The 15,607-nt window shown below is 41.5% G+C and overlaps 1 protein-coding gene across 2 annotated transcripts in view; it reads right to left on the bottom strand.

Annotated features, from left to right (window-relative positions):
* LOC133109737 (metabotropic glutamate receptor 7) overlaps positions 1-973 on the bottom strand; it is a 212,547-nt gene extending 211,574 nt beyond the window's left edge. For both annotated transcript variants that reach the window (XM_061219273.1, XM_061219274.1), the window contains exon 1: positions 3-973. In XM_061219273.1, coding sequence (XP_061075257.1) covers positions 3-512 — 510 coding nt within the window. In that variant the 5' untranslated portion in view covers positions 513-973. The remainder of the gene's footprint in view (positions 1-2) is intronic.
* Between the last annotated feature and the right edge of the window lie 14,634 nt (positions 974-15,607).

Here is a 15,607-nt window from a genome sequence, read left to right on the forward strand (position 1 = left end):
ACCTGAAAGAGGCGTAATATGTTCGCTACCATGATGGATACCGAACTCGCAGAGGCTCCAATCACGCCAACAACTTTCTCGGGCTTGACAAACACCGGCGGGTCTCCGTTGGTACACCTCACGTCCGAAGTGTCCTTTTGTATAAGCGCCTGCACAAAGGTAAGCGACTGCTCCAAAGCGTAAGTGTCCCGCGAACATGTGTCCAACACTCGCGCGCCTAAGGTGATATTGGGCAAAAGATCGTCGTCGCTGTTAATTTGGTCCAAAGCGTACATCATGGCTTCCAGCCTGTGGATGCCGTTTTCCTTTTTGATATCCCCACACGGAACCCCAGGTAGACCTCTGGCGTGGACAGGAAAAAGGCCACCCAAGGTCACATCCCCTTCCATTCTAATAGAATGTGGTGCATAAATTTCCTGTGACAGAGTCAGCTCCGCGAACGCCTTCATCACCCAAAATATTCTCCATACAACGTACGGCTTCGGCTCTGTACTGAGACGGTGCGTGGCCATGGTCTCCCCTCCACAGCCGCTGACTTCAATTGGAAAAAGGGAAGACACAAGGCACTTCTTTAAAATATGTATAAACCGACGCGGTCCGAAGTCATTAAAACCAAGTCCATTCCTTTCATCTGAGGAAAAAAAAAACAAAAACAAAAAAAAAACACAGAAGAAATCAAACAAAAAATGGGAAAATCCCCCAGTATTATGCGATAGAACAATGCGCTATTCGTCCAAACTGTGCGCACCACTGCCTAACATCTCGACGTAGCTTGTTGCTCAAAGAACAATTCAAAAGACCGAACCCACTGACCACTGAAGAAAAACAACTGAGCAGAACAAGGTGATGGCAGAATATATGCCGTACGAAGCGCAAGGTGCAACGATATTCCACAGTTGGAAATAGGCTACGATTCATTGAGTCCCACGTTACGATGACAACATACTGCCACGGTTAATAACTTAATGGCCAGAGCAATTTGAACGGTTATATGGAAATAAATGTCCGTGCGATCTCGTGATAATTAGTCTTTTTCAGAAAAGTTCACATAATAAGAACACGAGTCCGGACGTGCGTATTTTTTCTGATAGGCACAACAAGCGAAACGATTTTCACCGTACTTAGATCCACGGTTGCAACATTATCCTCTCTGCTCTGTCGAACTTCATTTGATCAGGATTTGAGCAGATACTACGTCTTTGGGGAAAAGAATAAATCCGTATCAAGCGCCTGCCCGCTCACCTACAAAAAAAATCCCAAGACAAACGCGCAACGAAGACAATACAAGTATCTTCCCCTGAGCTCAAATGTGAGGGACTGACGCCTCCTCTCACTCCACCCCGAATCAAATATGCATTTGTCAGTTGACTCGATGCTGAGCACTTCCAACGCACGATCAATTATCTGTCCGCCACATTTCGTTGCAGAATTATTGGCGAGGCATTCTTGTCGTTTTTAAACCCATGGGATCGGAATTCAAAAGCACGAGCGTACCATTTCCATGGAAGTGCAAAGCCTTCCGAAATTGTAAGACTCGAGCGTCATTAAGTTTGCAACGTTCTTGTCTGTTCCCTCCGACGGGCTGCTCCCTTGATTCCGTCCCACAACGATATGGTAATTTTGAGATAGCTTTCAATGCAATCCTGTATCTATTGATACGTATCCAAGGAAATGCGTGTTCATAATAACATTTCCCTGTTTCATTGTTTTTCGATAAAAGGAAGCGGATTTTAATCCTGGTAGTCGGGGAAAAGAACACTGTAGTATCATCCAACGAAATAGAGAGCATATGCATTCCTAATCAGCTACCCGGCACTTTTCCGTGTCCTCTCTCTCTCTCTCTCTCTCTCTCTCTCTCTCTCTCTCTCTCTCTCTCTCTCTCTCTCTCTCTCTCGCTTACGCACATACAGGCGTGGGCGCGCTGATGCGTTTTCCCTCCTCTCATTAAAAACTCATGAAAAAAAAAAAAAAAATTTCATGATTACCAAATAAATCAGCATTTAATAGATTCTGCCGTAATATTATTTCGGTTATTGAAAGTATAGTTACCAGTTTGAAAAAGGGCTCGGGGGGTGGAGAATATAAGGTTATTGTTGTTGTTGTTGTTGCATCATACATAGGCTAATGTACACACAAATAGTTAAGGCATTAATTATGTGGCAATCACAGTCCTGTGTCTGTATTTCAATCAATTGTTTTCAATCCAAAGAGGGATGGGGTCTGTTGTTGAACGCTAGTGGCAGAGTCTGGACGTAACATATCCGATGGTAGTATTGTGTCAATAGGATATGAAGGAAGCGAAACCCAGTAAATTATTAAGACTCGACGTACATGCTGTATATAATTGGGGACTCTGGGTGGTCGGTCCTTTTCAGATACTGTTCCAGTGAGTGGATGGGCCCCCTGGTACGGTATTGAATTTGGACCATACCGCTGCCAATCATGGCTGGCCGCCCCACAGGGTGACACATAATTGGCAGTTGCGTCGCCTTGGGAGGGAGGGACTCAGTCAGCCAGAAATGACCATGTCTCAGTGCTCAGTGCTCACACACACACACACACACACACACACACGCAAACACACACACACACACACTCACACCTACACACACACACATTTTCCCCTAGCCTGCCTCCTGCCTGCTGTCTCTCAGCACAAGTTGCCAAGCCTTCCTCATAACAGAGCTTTATTGCCACGGGGAAGACATCGCACATTAGTGCCATATCGCATATTTAATTTAGTATATCCAGTTGCAGCGGTACACTTAACTATGAAGGTGGTCTGTTGCGTGTCGTGAGCTTGGTCCAGGCTGCCTCTGAATCACAGAAATCATTGTCTCTTTGCAAAGTACATTAATAAAAGTCCTGCATTCCAGACTTAGGTTAGGCATTCTGAAATAAATACTTTTAAAAATACGAAGTAATAAGTGCTTTAGAAAACTTGTACTAAAGGTTCTGAGAGTTCACTGCGGGGTTCGTAGAGGTAAGCGCAACATTGTTAAATTGTTCGGTTTGAAGACACCTTGACACATTATTGAAATTCTGCATAATAAGGCAGTATTCAAAATAATTTTGTATTTTGTTGTGCATAAACTGTGTATCAAAAATGTAAAAAAATAAAAAATGATGAAGAACAGCAAAAAAAAAATATATATATCTTTTCCATTTACCGAAGAGCATTATGTTTTTCTCCATTTGGGGTTTTCAACCAAGTTTATTAGTTGTTGAGTTTTGAAACTCTAAAAGTTGGGCTGGAGTATAACTTTTGATTTGTGTTCAAAATAAAACTGACGAAAAATAGAGATATTTTTGCATGATATTGACAATATTCGGCAGTTTATTTCTGCACTTTCAGTCCCTGTACCAAGCCGCTATATCCCTGAGCCTAACCTAATTTCCCGGTAGATCTCCAGGAGGTATGGTGTTTTAATAAGTGGAAGTTATCAGTCACTCTCAGTGATGCATGTCCCAGATGGAGGGTTGTTTCAGCTCTGGGAGCTTGCAGTTCATACCGAAATGCTAATTGAATAACGTACGAGAACATAAGAACTCCCCACACACCGTATGATTAAGGGTTGTGTACATGATCGGTGTCTTATATTTCCCCACAAAATGAAATATAAGTGCAATTCATCACGAAAAAAAAAAAAAAGTATCTGGAGGTGCGCAATAAGTCTCTTGGCAGCCCGCTTCACTCTATCGATAGTAACACAAAACCTTGATTGCTGGAAGTGAACCATGAACAAGTTGTAGTTCTTCATAACAATGTGAGGGAGCGGAGCCAAGAACCACTGTGCTGTGCAATTAATTCAGGAGTGAATCAGAAGTGAGCTATTGGGTGTGAGGCAGCCAGCTATACGGCACATATGACTAGAGACATTACATTATCTACATGCCTGGCAGATAATCTTATTCTCACCGCCTAACACAGCTTGCATTTTTCATATTGTCCAATCACAATGCTGATTATTTATTGAGGAATCTCAAGGCCCCTTTCTCAAGACTCCTCTGACAGCAATCAGCTCCGTGGAAACAAGAGGAGGAAAATGCTTATTTTTCCCAATAGTAATGGATATTTATCGCTTTAAAAAAACGTGTATGTTTATAACAAGTTAACCGTGAAGGGCCCCATACCTCCAACAATGGCTGAGGCTTGACATTTCTGCTACTTCTGCTCTCAAATGGATGATTATTCTGTACGATAATGGATACCTCACTATATTGTACATATGTAGACTCTTTGGGAAATAGAATATTCATGTTTTCTGTTATACAACTTTTTTATTCAAAGACAAGTTTCGTTAGACTGTCTACTATAGGGGCGGCACGGATGGTGCAGTGGGTAGCACTGCTGCCTCACAGCAAGGAGGTCCTGGGTTCGAATCCCCGTCGGCCGGGGCCTCTCTGTGCGGAGTTTGCATGTTCTCCCCGTGTCTGCGTGGGTTTCCTCCGGGTACTCCGGTTTCCTCCCACAGTCCAAAGACATGCAGGTTAGGCTGATTGGAGAGTCTAAATTGCCCGTGGCTATGAGTGTGTGAGTGAATGGTGTGTGTGCCCTGCGATGGACTGGCGACCTGTCCAGGGTGTATTCCTGCCTTTCGCCCAATGTATGCTGGGATAGGCTCCAGCCTCCCTGCGACCCTGATCAGGATAAGCGGGTTCAGATAATGGATGGATGGATGGATGGATGTCTACTATAGGTCCACGGTATTCATACTGTGTATTGGCAAGTTCATCAAACTGATATTCCACCTGAGCCAAAGCACCTGCCACTCTAAAAGAAACAATATATTCATATTTCCTGATATATAGTGGGCTCCAGAATTATTGGCACCCTTAAAAAAATATTATACAGTAGGATATTGACCTAAGCTTTATTTCCCAACATGCGTAACGTAGTGCACTGTATTGATGACTCAGTGGAATCAATCAAATGAAAAAAACATATTTCCAAAAAGCGGGTACCACAATTATTGGCACCCCTGGTTTAATACTTTTTTATGATGACAAAAATAAATTGGGATCATCTCTCTCTCCCAATGTATTAGCATGCAGACGGGCAGGTCACTGAGGGATTTTCAGATTTACAGCCTTTACGACGTGCACATTTACAACCGTCAGAATAGCATGGACGAAAGAGCAGTGGAACTGTACAGGGGCCCAACGCAAACGGTGAGGTCCCTTTATAGAGTTTCATGTATGGACGCTGTGTATTTCATTATAAGTGGCGTTGTTTTTAGCCTCCCCAGGGGCCAGCAGGCGGCTCATAGGTTTCTGAATTTAATATAAATTGAACGGGAGCAATTGCTTTGCTAAAGAAGACAAGAGGACATTTATCACGCCGGTCCCCTCTAAACTGACTCTAACCTTGACAAGTATCACCCGGTGACCAATTTATGTTCCATCGGTCACGGCTTAAAACACCGCAGTTTCATCGCCATTATTGAAGCAGGATTTCAGCTTGTGCTGATATTTTCAAACCAGGATATCCCTTTCATTCAAGCCCCAAAAGGTCTAATTTTATGGACAATTACCATCCCCCCAAAACCTACCTAGCCCGTGGTTAAATACAAAATTGATGGTCTTCAGCTAACTATGACTCACATTGATAAAGAGGTTTCATTAGTTTCTCAGGAGTCCTTATTGCAAGGGCCGATCCGTTTCAGGATTTTGTGCCAACATCTGGTCATAATAATTATTGAATTGAACTCAATCATATCTTATCGGGGGCGGCACGGATGGTGCAGTGGGTAGCACTGCCGCCTCACAGCAAGGAGGTCCTGGGTTCGAATCCCCGTCGGCTGGGGCCTCTCTGTGCGGAGTTTGCATGTTCTCCCCGTGTTTGCGTGGGTTTCCTCCGGGTACTCCGGTTTCCTCCCACAGTCCAAAGACATGCAGGTTAGGCTGATTGGAGAGTCTAAATTGCCCGTGGGTATGAGTATGAGTATGAGTATGAGTATGAGTATGAGTATGAGTATGAGTATGAGTGTGTGAGTGAATGGTGTGTGTGCCCTGCGATGGACTGGCGACCTGTCCAGGGTGTATTCCTGCCTTTCGCCCAATGTATGCTGGGATAGGCTCCAGCCCCCATGTGACCCTGTTCAGGATAAGTGGGTTAAGATCATGAATGAATGAATGAATGAATGAATGAATGAATGAATGAATGAATATCTTATCTTGTGTATGAGTACTGGCTACAGCTGCAGACCACAAGTGTATCGTAATGATTTTACTGTGCTCAAGTACAGGCTTGAACCAGGGTAGTTTATAGAGCTGTCAGCAAATTAAAAACAAGGCAATTGGCTGGAACAAAAACCAGTATGCAGACCGGCCCTTGAGGACCGGAGTTGTGTACCCCTGACTTACTGGTTCTTTCTGACATTGCTACTGATTGCTAATATTAACTTGCATAGCATTTTAGAAGTGGAGAACACTTTTAAGCATTTTTATTGGCTTACTGAATTTATTTTGTGTCACTGGACAGTAGTAAAGATATTTCATCAGTTTACATGACTTTATAGCTTTGTTGAAAAATGGGATAAAGTTTAATTCACCCAGAAACACATTTGAGTAAGGAGGAATTCACAACATATTAAAATACGAACAAATAAAAAACAATCTCTGAGAATGAAAAACACCACTCAGAATCAATGTATTTCTGTGTTACTTCCCGCTTTTTCCGATCCGTCTGCTATTATATCCGACTCAAATAATGGACGCAGTGTGGCTCCGATTACAGCAAGTTTGGCACATCCGTGGGGAAAGTCCGGTCCCTACTGGGAAAATGCAATAGTCGGGGGTTTGACAACAGTGGGGTGTCATCATTCTCCAAACCCAGACAAAAGGGCAGTGATCAGGGGCATCGTCTGGTGAGAGATCCGTCTCACAGACTACACTGTGGGGGTTTCCCCTCCATAATGAAAACGCAGTGGGAAACACAGCAATACAGCCTCAGGCGTTGACTCGCCAGCAATGTCGCAATATTGCAAATGCTAACACACTATAGGGCAAAATACTTGATGCTGATGTCACTATCGTTGTTGCATTGGCAGCCACCCGAAAGTATCAGGAACAGGAAACTGGACATAACCAAGCTACCCAATGCGGTATAGAACAGTCGGGTATAGGGTTGGGGGTCCTGACAGTGTTAGTCGGAGATTTAAATTTATATTTGTTCATTTTACCTGTTTGTCCGTATGTAATTTTGGCAAATGTTGTAATCTGTGAGATTATTTGCAACATGCTGCAAAGCAAATGACCAAGATGGGACAATATATACTCTCCTGTGCTCGAATTTTGACCCCAGCTGCATTGAAGGTGGGTGTGAGCTGGGTGTGAGCTCCTCCCTGAGTGTGTTCAGCTCCCAGAGCGTGATCAGGGTTGAGTCTGTGTGATCAGGGTTGAGTGTGTGTGATCAGGGATGAGTCTGTGTGATCAGGGATGAGTCTGTGTGATCAGGGATGAGTGTGTTCAGCTCCCAGAGTGTGATCAGGGTTGAGTCTGTGTGATCAGGGTTGAGTCTGTGTGATCAGGGTTGAGTCTGTGTGATCAGGGTTGAGTCTGTGTGATCAGGGATGAGTCTGTGTGATCAGGGATGAGTGTGTTCAGCTCCCAGAGTGTGATCAGGGTTGAGTCTGTGTGATCAGGGATGAGTGTGTCTGATCAGGGTTGAGTGTGTGTGATCAGGGATGAGTGTGTTCAGCTCCCAGAGCGTGATCAGGGGTGAGTCTGTGTGATCAGGGTTGAGTGTGTGTGATCAGGGTTGAGTGTGTGTGATCAGGGATGAGTGTGTTCAGCTCCCAGAGCGTGATCAGGGGTGAGTCTGTGTGATCAGGGTTGAGTCTGTGTGATCAGGGTTGAGTCTGTGTGATCAGGGATGAGTGTGTGTGATCAGGGTTGAGTCTGTGTGATCAGGGTTGAGTGTGTGTGATCAGGGTTGAGTGTGTGTGATCAGGGTTGAGTCTGTGTGATCAGGGATGAGTGTGTGTGATCAGGGTTGAGTCTGTGTGATCAGGGATGAGTCTGTGTGATCAGGGATGAGTCTGTGTGATCAGGGATGAGTGTGTTCAGCTCCAAGAGTGTGATCAGGGATGAGTGTGTGTGATCAGGGATGAGTCTGTGTGATCAGGGTTGAGTCTGTGTGATCAGGGTTGAGTGTGTGTGATCAGGGATGAGTGTGTTCAGCTCCAAGAGTGTGATCAGGGATGAGTGTGTGTGATCAGGGATGAGTCTGTGTGATCAGGGTTGAGTCTGTGTGATCAGGGTTGAGTGTGTGTGATCAGGGTTGAGTGTGTCTGATCAGGGTTGAGTGTGTGTGATCAGGGATGAGTGTGTTCAGCTCCCAGAGCGTGATCAGGGAGTGTGTTGATGTGTGCCAGCCAATAGCCCTGCTGTCTCTCTCAGACTTGCAGGGGGACTGCTGGGGAAAAGCACACAGACACGACAGGGAGCTAACCAGCAGGGGATGATCTGAACTCAACAGGTACATACAGTACCACGCAGTTAGCACAGGGAGTTTGTGGGTTGTGGCAATTGCAGCATTTTAAGAAAAGTCCCTTTTGCTAAAAGCATTTGAAGTCATAAAAGTCTCACATACACCATGACAGATATTTAAGTGAGAACTAATAAATCATCTGTACACCACAAGTTAACTCTTTTGTAGTTAAAGAGGCTGAGGTGTGTGAGTTGTGTGTGTTTGCATGCGTGTGTGTGTGTGAGTGTCTGTGTGTGTGTGTGTGTGTGTGTATGCATGCGTGTGTGTGTGTGTGTGCGTGTGTGTGAGTGTCTGTGTGTGTGCGTGTGCGTGTGTGTGTATGTGTGTGCATTTCTGTGTGTGTGCATGTGTGTGTGTGTGTGTGTGTGTGTGTGTGAGAGTCTGTGTGTGTGTGTATGCAAGCATTTGTAGCTGTGTAGGTGTATTTGTATTATCTGTTGCTACATAGATATGCATTGTTTTTTTAATTTATGGTGTCCTTGCATTAACATAAAATAATATTTATCATGTATGTATAATGAATGGGTTTCAGTAATGTAATGGAATAAATTTTGTCCAGAATGCAGAAATAGCTGATCACATTTATTTTAGCTTTTTAAAAATATCTGAATGCATATTTAACACCTGTTGCACCTTCAGGGTTCTCTCCTGAGGTGTGCAGAAGAGCTAGTTAACATGGAATTGTTCGTAATAGAGGAGTTTGCAATTAAATGAAGATGCCAGGGTTGTTTTGTTTCACATTCACTAGTATGTTTTTTTTGTTGCTTTTTTGCAGTCAAAAACTTGTATTTGTTATTTCATGAAATAAAAAAAGAGGCGACCCTCGAGGCTGCTGAGGTATTCACGGAATGCTCTCTGCATACAGATTATATGAATTTCGCATCTTTATGTTTTAAAATCTGCAAATTTTTAAAAAGCAAAGCTAAATGTGTGTAAGCATTTAGCAGCCTTCCTAGACAGACTCAAATGCTTGAGGAAAGAATGAAGGGGTGCACAGTGTGATATCACAAGCTCCTGCTCCAGCAAGGTGCAAATAACATGAAGGTATTCTGAACTCATCCATCCATCCATCCATCCATCCATCTGAACCCGCTTATCCTGAACAGGGTCGCAGGGGGGCTGGAGCCTATCCCAGCATACATCAGGCGAAAGGCAGGAATACACCCTGGACAGGTCGCCAGTCCATCACAGGGCACACACACCATTCACTCACACACTCATACCTACGGGCAATTTAGACTCTCCAATCAGCCTAACCTGCATGTCTTTGGACTGTGAGAGGAAACCGGAGTTCCCAGAGGAAACCCACGTAAAAACAAGGAGAACATGCAAACTCCACACAGAGAGGCCCCGGCCAACAGGCAACAAACTCGGGACCTCCTTGCTGTGAGGCAGCAGTGCTTCATATAGCGCCTTTATCCAAAGCGCTGTACAATTGATGCTTCTCATTCACCCACACACGCACACACCAACAGCGATTGGCTGCCATGCAAGGCACCAACCAGCTTGTCAGGAGCATTTGGGGGCTAGGTGTCTTGCTCAGGGACACTTCAACACACCCAGGGTGGAATCGAGCCGGCAACCCTCTGACAACTGCTCTATACTTGCAGTATAGAATGCCTCGCATGGTGAATAATACAGGTGAACCTAGGTGCATCATATCAGTCCATTAAAACTGATCATGGCATGACAATCATTCCAATCAGTGAATGAGAAATCTGTCATTCAATCAATCAAGCAAGTCTAAAATGCAATGTCACTTGGGATGTGATGTTCTAGGGGATTCACTCTTACGAGACTGAAATACACGTTGATGTGATTAACCTTCAGTATATTAAATGTTGCTGAGCTTTATCCTAATAAAAAGAGACATCCAACAAGGAGCTGATCATTCTGTCAGTTCAGTGCTATTTATTAAGGACTTATTCTGCCCTATGACAAGCTTCTAAATCTTTAATAAGACGGGTAATGAACTTCAGATGCTAATAAATCACCCAAAAGCATTAAATGTACACTGATTTATAAAATTGCTCCTAAAACGTTTACAGATTAGTCGTGATGACATGCTGTACTGTAGGTGGGAAAGACAATAAATGCAGTAAGTTTATGCACATCAGCATTCATGTTCTTGGCAATGTTACAGCATCTTTATGATCGCAAAATCAATCATCTGTGCAGGCTCTTTTCTGCTGTCATTGGAATGTGTCAGTGTGTAATAACAATAATACAAATAATAATAATAAAATTATTATTTATATTATAAATATTATATTTAATAAATATATATATATATATAAATAAATATTATATTATATTGTATTATATTATAATATTAATATTATAATAATAATAATAATAATAATAATAATAATAATCATCATCATTATTATTATTATTATTATTATTATTATTATTATTATTATGATGATTTTTATTATTATTAGGCTCCAGCCCCCCTGCGACTATGTTCAGGATAAGTGGGGTAAGATAATGGATGGATGGGTGGATAGGAAGAAGAAGAAGAAGAAGAAGAAGAAGAAGAAGAAGAAGAAGAAGAAGAAGAAGAAGAAGAAGAAGAAGAAGAAGAAGAAGAAGAAGAAGAAGAAGAAGAATGTGATGTACCTATGCATTCATTTTTTACTTTAAAGAGTATATGTGACAATATCCATGTTGCCCTTGGCCTAGTCTCCTACATTTGATGTCTCTGAGAATTTGGCAACAGGCTTCATGGAAATTACATTACAGCAAAGCTAAACTGGAAGAGTAGTTCTACTGAACACATTAGAAGAAAGCCAGTGTAAAGCAGATGGAAAATCAAACTGATAACCATTCTGATAATACAACACACGCCTTTCACAAAAAAAGGGTGAAAATTTCCTTTAATAACAAATTGCTCTCCCACCCTGTGTGATCATCACAGAAGATCTTGCTTGTGTAGTGCATTAGCATGTGAAACTGCTGTTAAAATATGAACTAATGTAGTTGTTAATTACATTTTGTAACTACCATTGAGAAATCTGTTAATGTATTTGTGTATCATTAATGTATGTTAACAACTGCATTGTTATTGCCAATTCATATTGAAATGAAAAGGCCAGTTAATGTATTTTTTAATGATTAACTAATTATAGGTTCATTCTATGGTTTGATAACATAAATATTTATGTAACAAATACATTAGTTAGTTGTCAAGAAATGCATTAACAAGTTATTTTCATGCTTAATTAATATATTTGTCCATCATTATTTAATTTGAACAACTACATTAGTTAATGTCAATTCATGAACCTTATTGCAAAGTGTGACCCAAATATTAAACCAGGTTGACAATTGAATGTTCATACTGACATACATGCATTAATTTCAGGTGATATTCTATCAATAATTATTTTGGAAAAGCACCATATGTTGTAATGCGCCCAACAGAAATCAGAAATCGTATTCCAAATAGAGAGAAATGAAACAGTCAAGGCATGGGAAGAGATTAGTGTTAGTTGAATAAATATAATGCTTATTATACAGACTAATTACTCTAAAGTTGGATGACTGCTTTTTATAAGCTCATTAATTTAATTTAAAGGTTCTGGCCAAGCAATCTGCATAACCCCATTTTGTTTTTAAGTAATACATGTGAAAAAAAAACCTATTTGAACAACCACCCAATTAGTCTTTACTGTCTTATGTCAAGCTCAGAACAGAAAAAGAAGATTTTTAAAAGTCTTTAAAAAACAGTAATTGTGATTCAGTCATTTTCTCAGAAGTGCACTACTGTAATGCACGTTGTCCCCCACGCCCATGCCACAATCTCTGAGTTTATTGGGTGATGGACCATTATGATTTAACATAGTTTACTCTTTACCCCAGGAGAAAGACATTTCACCAGGTCTGCCTTGGTAGGCTTGTATAATTCTTGATACGTCATTCCAATCAAGAGCTGCAATCAAGAAGCTTTAACGAGGAACACTGTTTTTTGGAATACTAATTACACTGACTATTGTCCCCCATAGAGAGCCTTCTTCCTGATCACAGCTAGATGCCTGGCTGAAAAATTTGGGACTGACTTGACATAAATAGGACATGACTTCAGTTTCCAGAGGAACTTGGATACAATTTGGTCCCCCAAAAACAGCGATACACAAAAGCAACATTTTTTGACCGTGTTTATCTCTCTCTTTGGCAGTACAGAAGTACTGTATGCCATAGTGGACATTCAGCAGGAAAGCAAAGGAACTACATTAGAACAAGCTGGATTAGCTTCAAACCATTCATTTCCCAGTTCATGTTTCAATGGCAGTCTGTTAAGGCTGCAGAATGAAACATATTATGATAATGTACAAGCACATTTGCAGGGCATGCTGGTAATCTTCCCTGCGATGTCCTTCACAACCACCACAGGATTAAGAAAAATCATCAGTGTGTATACCTGTACGCACAGGTAGAGCAACTGCAAGCTATCAGCTGCAACAGGCACCAATTACCTTTGTCTTGTTTTTAAAGTGAAGATTACTTTTTAAGTTAATGATCGGTACATTTATTGTGAATTTGCTCATTAATTATTCACATACTTTCCAATCTGATTCTCCAAAAAACTAATAGTGCTTAGCCAAGTACAGTAAGTACAAGTACACGGCTCTTGCTTTCTCCATGATTCTATGCCATTGGCTTGTTGTCACAAACACCGTCCCGTTTATGTGAAGCGCAGATAGTTTGAGTTGGAAATCATGGTTTGAGTGAGTTTATAACCAGCATTGTGATACCAGTTATTCGTGATTGCCGTGGTTAGGACTTAGCTAAGTTGAGCGACTCCCCTGGATGACTTTTACTATCTTCAGAAGTACTTCTCCCAGCTTTGTCAACCTTCCCCTACAAATCGAAAATCAGGTAAGAGGTTGACGATACCTGCATACTTTATTAACAAATGAATATAAAAAATACATACAATACCAGAAATGTATAATATGCATGTGTAACATGCTCCTCAAGTATACATGCTCAGCCTATTTGCAAATGCTGTACACAATGCAAATCATCCAACCTGCAGTATGCCAAGGACACAGTAGTATAACAGCCTTAAGTGTCTGGAAGACGCATGAATGTGTGAATGAATTCATGATTATGAAACCAGCGCATTGTGTTGCGTGTGTAAAGGCTGCCTATTCTGGAAAACATTTACTAACAGCGACACTATCGATTGTGTAGCTTTACTTGTTCTTTAGTCAGGATGTTTCAAAAATGAACGCTATATATTGATAAAAAAGATGAAATAACAGATGCCAATTACTGCCTGGCTAAATCTTGTGCACATAATTGCGCACTGCTTACTCAACCTTGGCCAGCTAACTGCAAATCCTTTTAATCACCCTGTAACTCTTCCTAAGGGGACTTAAAGGTTGTTTGCATAGGTGGTGCAGAGATAGCATTATTAAATTGATTAAATAACAAACCAAAAAATATAAATCTCTAACCCCTTGAGGAGAGCACTGAATTATTTTTTAATAAATAAATACATTAATTAAATACACATGCTTCAAATGAGCTAGTATATGAATTAGCCTGATGAATTTGCCTGATGAAGGACTTTGGTCTAGTTCTCCCCTGAATCTCAATGACTCATTTTCTGTATTATGTTGTATCTATCCTGCAGGTAAACAGTGGGTAAAGAAACGGCAGATGACTGCATTTGAAGTCAAGATGCATTTAAAGGTTCTGTGAGTTTATTCACCAAAGGAGAACAGTCTATGTTACACTTCGGGAGAAAAATGCTTTGATCGGGAAAAGCTGCTATTTTGGAAATCCTGGGAACTGGGTTAGAGGGGTGACTCCAACTAAACCTGTGCAGTGGTCTGAGGAGTACAAGGGGGAGGGGTGATCAAGTATTTATATTTGGGCTTGTTTTCTGTGTGGAAGTAGGGGTACATTAGCAACAAAGGTGTTACATGCTTTTTAAGTTCTTGCTCATTGGCAACAGCTGTTCGACAATCTGTTCCTTTACAGTCAGCAAAATCTTCCTTTTTTTTTGTCACAGCCTGAACTGGTTGGAAAAATCCCTTTCCAAAAATATAACATACACTCTACTGAGCACTTTATTGGGAACACCTATACACCTACTTAGTCATGCTATTATCTAATCAGCCAATCATGTGGCAGCAGTGCAATGTATGAAGTCGTGCAGATACGGGTCAGGTCTCTAGACTCTCTAGAGTCCAGTGAGCAGAAGTTCTGTGGGTAGAAAAGCCTTGTTGATGAGAGAGGTCAGAGGAGAAGGGCCAGACTGGTCAAAGCTGACAGGAAGGTGACATAAATAGCCACGCATTACAACGCAACAGTGGTATACAGAAGAGTATCTCTGAACACACAACGCATCATAACTCTTAGTGGATAGGCTACAGGAGCAGAAGACCTGTGTAAAAAATAAGTTGAATAAATACCTATAAAGTGCTTCCTGAGTGTAGACTAATTTTTCCTGCGGTCTGCAAATACATTTGGATGAAACATTTTCTATTGAAATGCCCAAAACTTTTCAGAAAGAAATGGCATTTATTAATGGACAGTTTCGTTAAATTACCTGCGTCCTCCCTCCCAAAAACATGCGAGGGGAATTATTGAGGAATATACTTAACGATCCATTAATGAATGAAACCTGGAAACAAAACAAGGTTTATGCTGAAGACCTTGTTCCATTAATGTACTGATATCATTCAGCAGCACTGCATTATGCAGCTAGGTCCGTTTAATATCCAGTTCTGCCGTTTTTCACACAGTGTATTTAGCCACGCTGGAGTGACATGGTGGCCCATATAATAGTGGTGCCCTCAGCTAATGGGTGAAATTGGGAGCTTTCCTTTCCCCTTATTTACTCTAGAGTAAAGCAAAATGGAGTAACGTGCATTTCCTGATGGCCCTCTGCCCCCCTTCCCCTTGTTTCCATCAAGCATCCTGCTGTCGTTGATTCTGCGTTTGACAGTATAAACAAACCCTCAAATAGCACCAATAATTGGTCGCTGTAATTAAACTACACCCTTGTTTACATATCCTATTTAGAAAAAATAATTCAAATTCCCACCCAGATGATATCCTAGCACCCTGAGCAGCAGCCATTGAGAGTTTCTCATG

The sequence above is a fragment of the Conger conger genome, chromosome 14 (assembly GCF_963514075.1).
Source record: "Conger conger chromosome 14, fConCon1.1, whole genome shotgun sequence".
Lineage (NCBI taxonomy): Eukaryota > Metazoa > Chordata > Actinopteri > Anguilliformes > Congridae > Conger > Conger conger.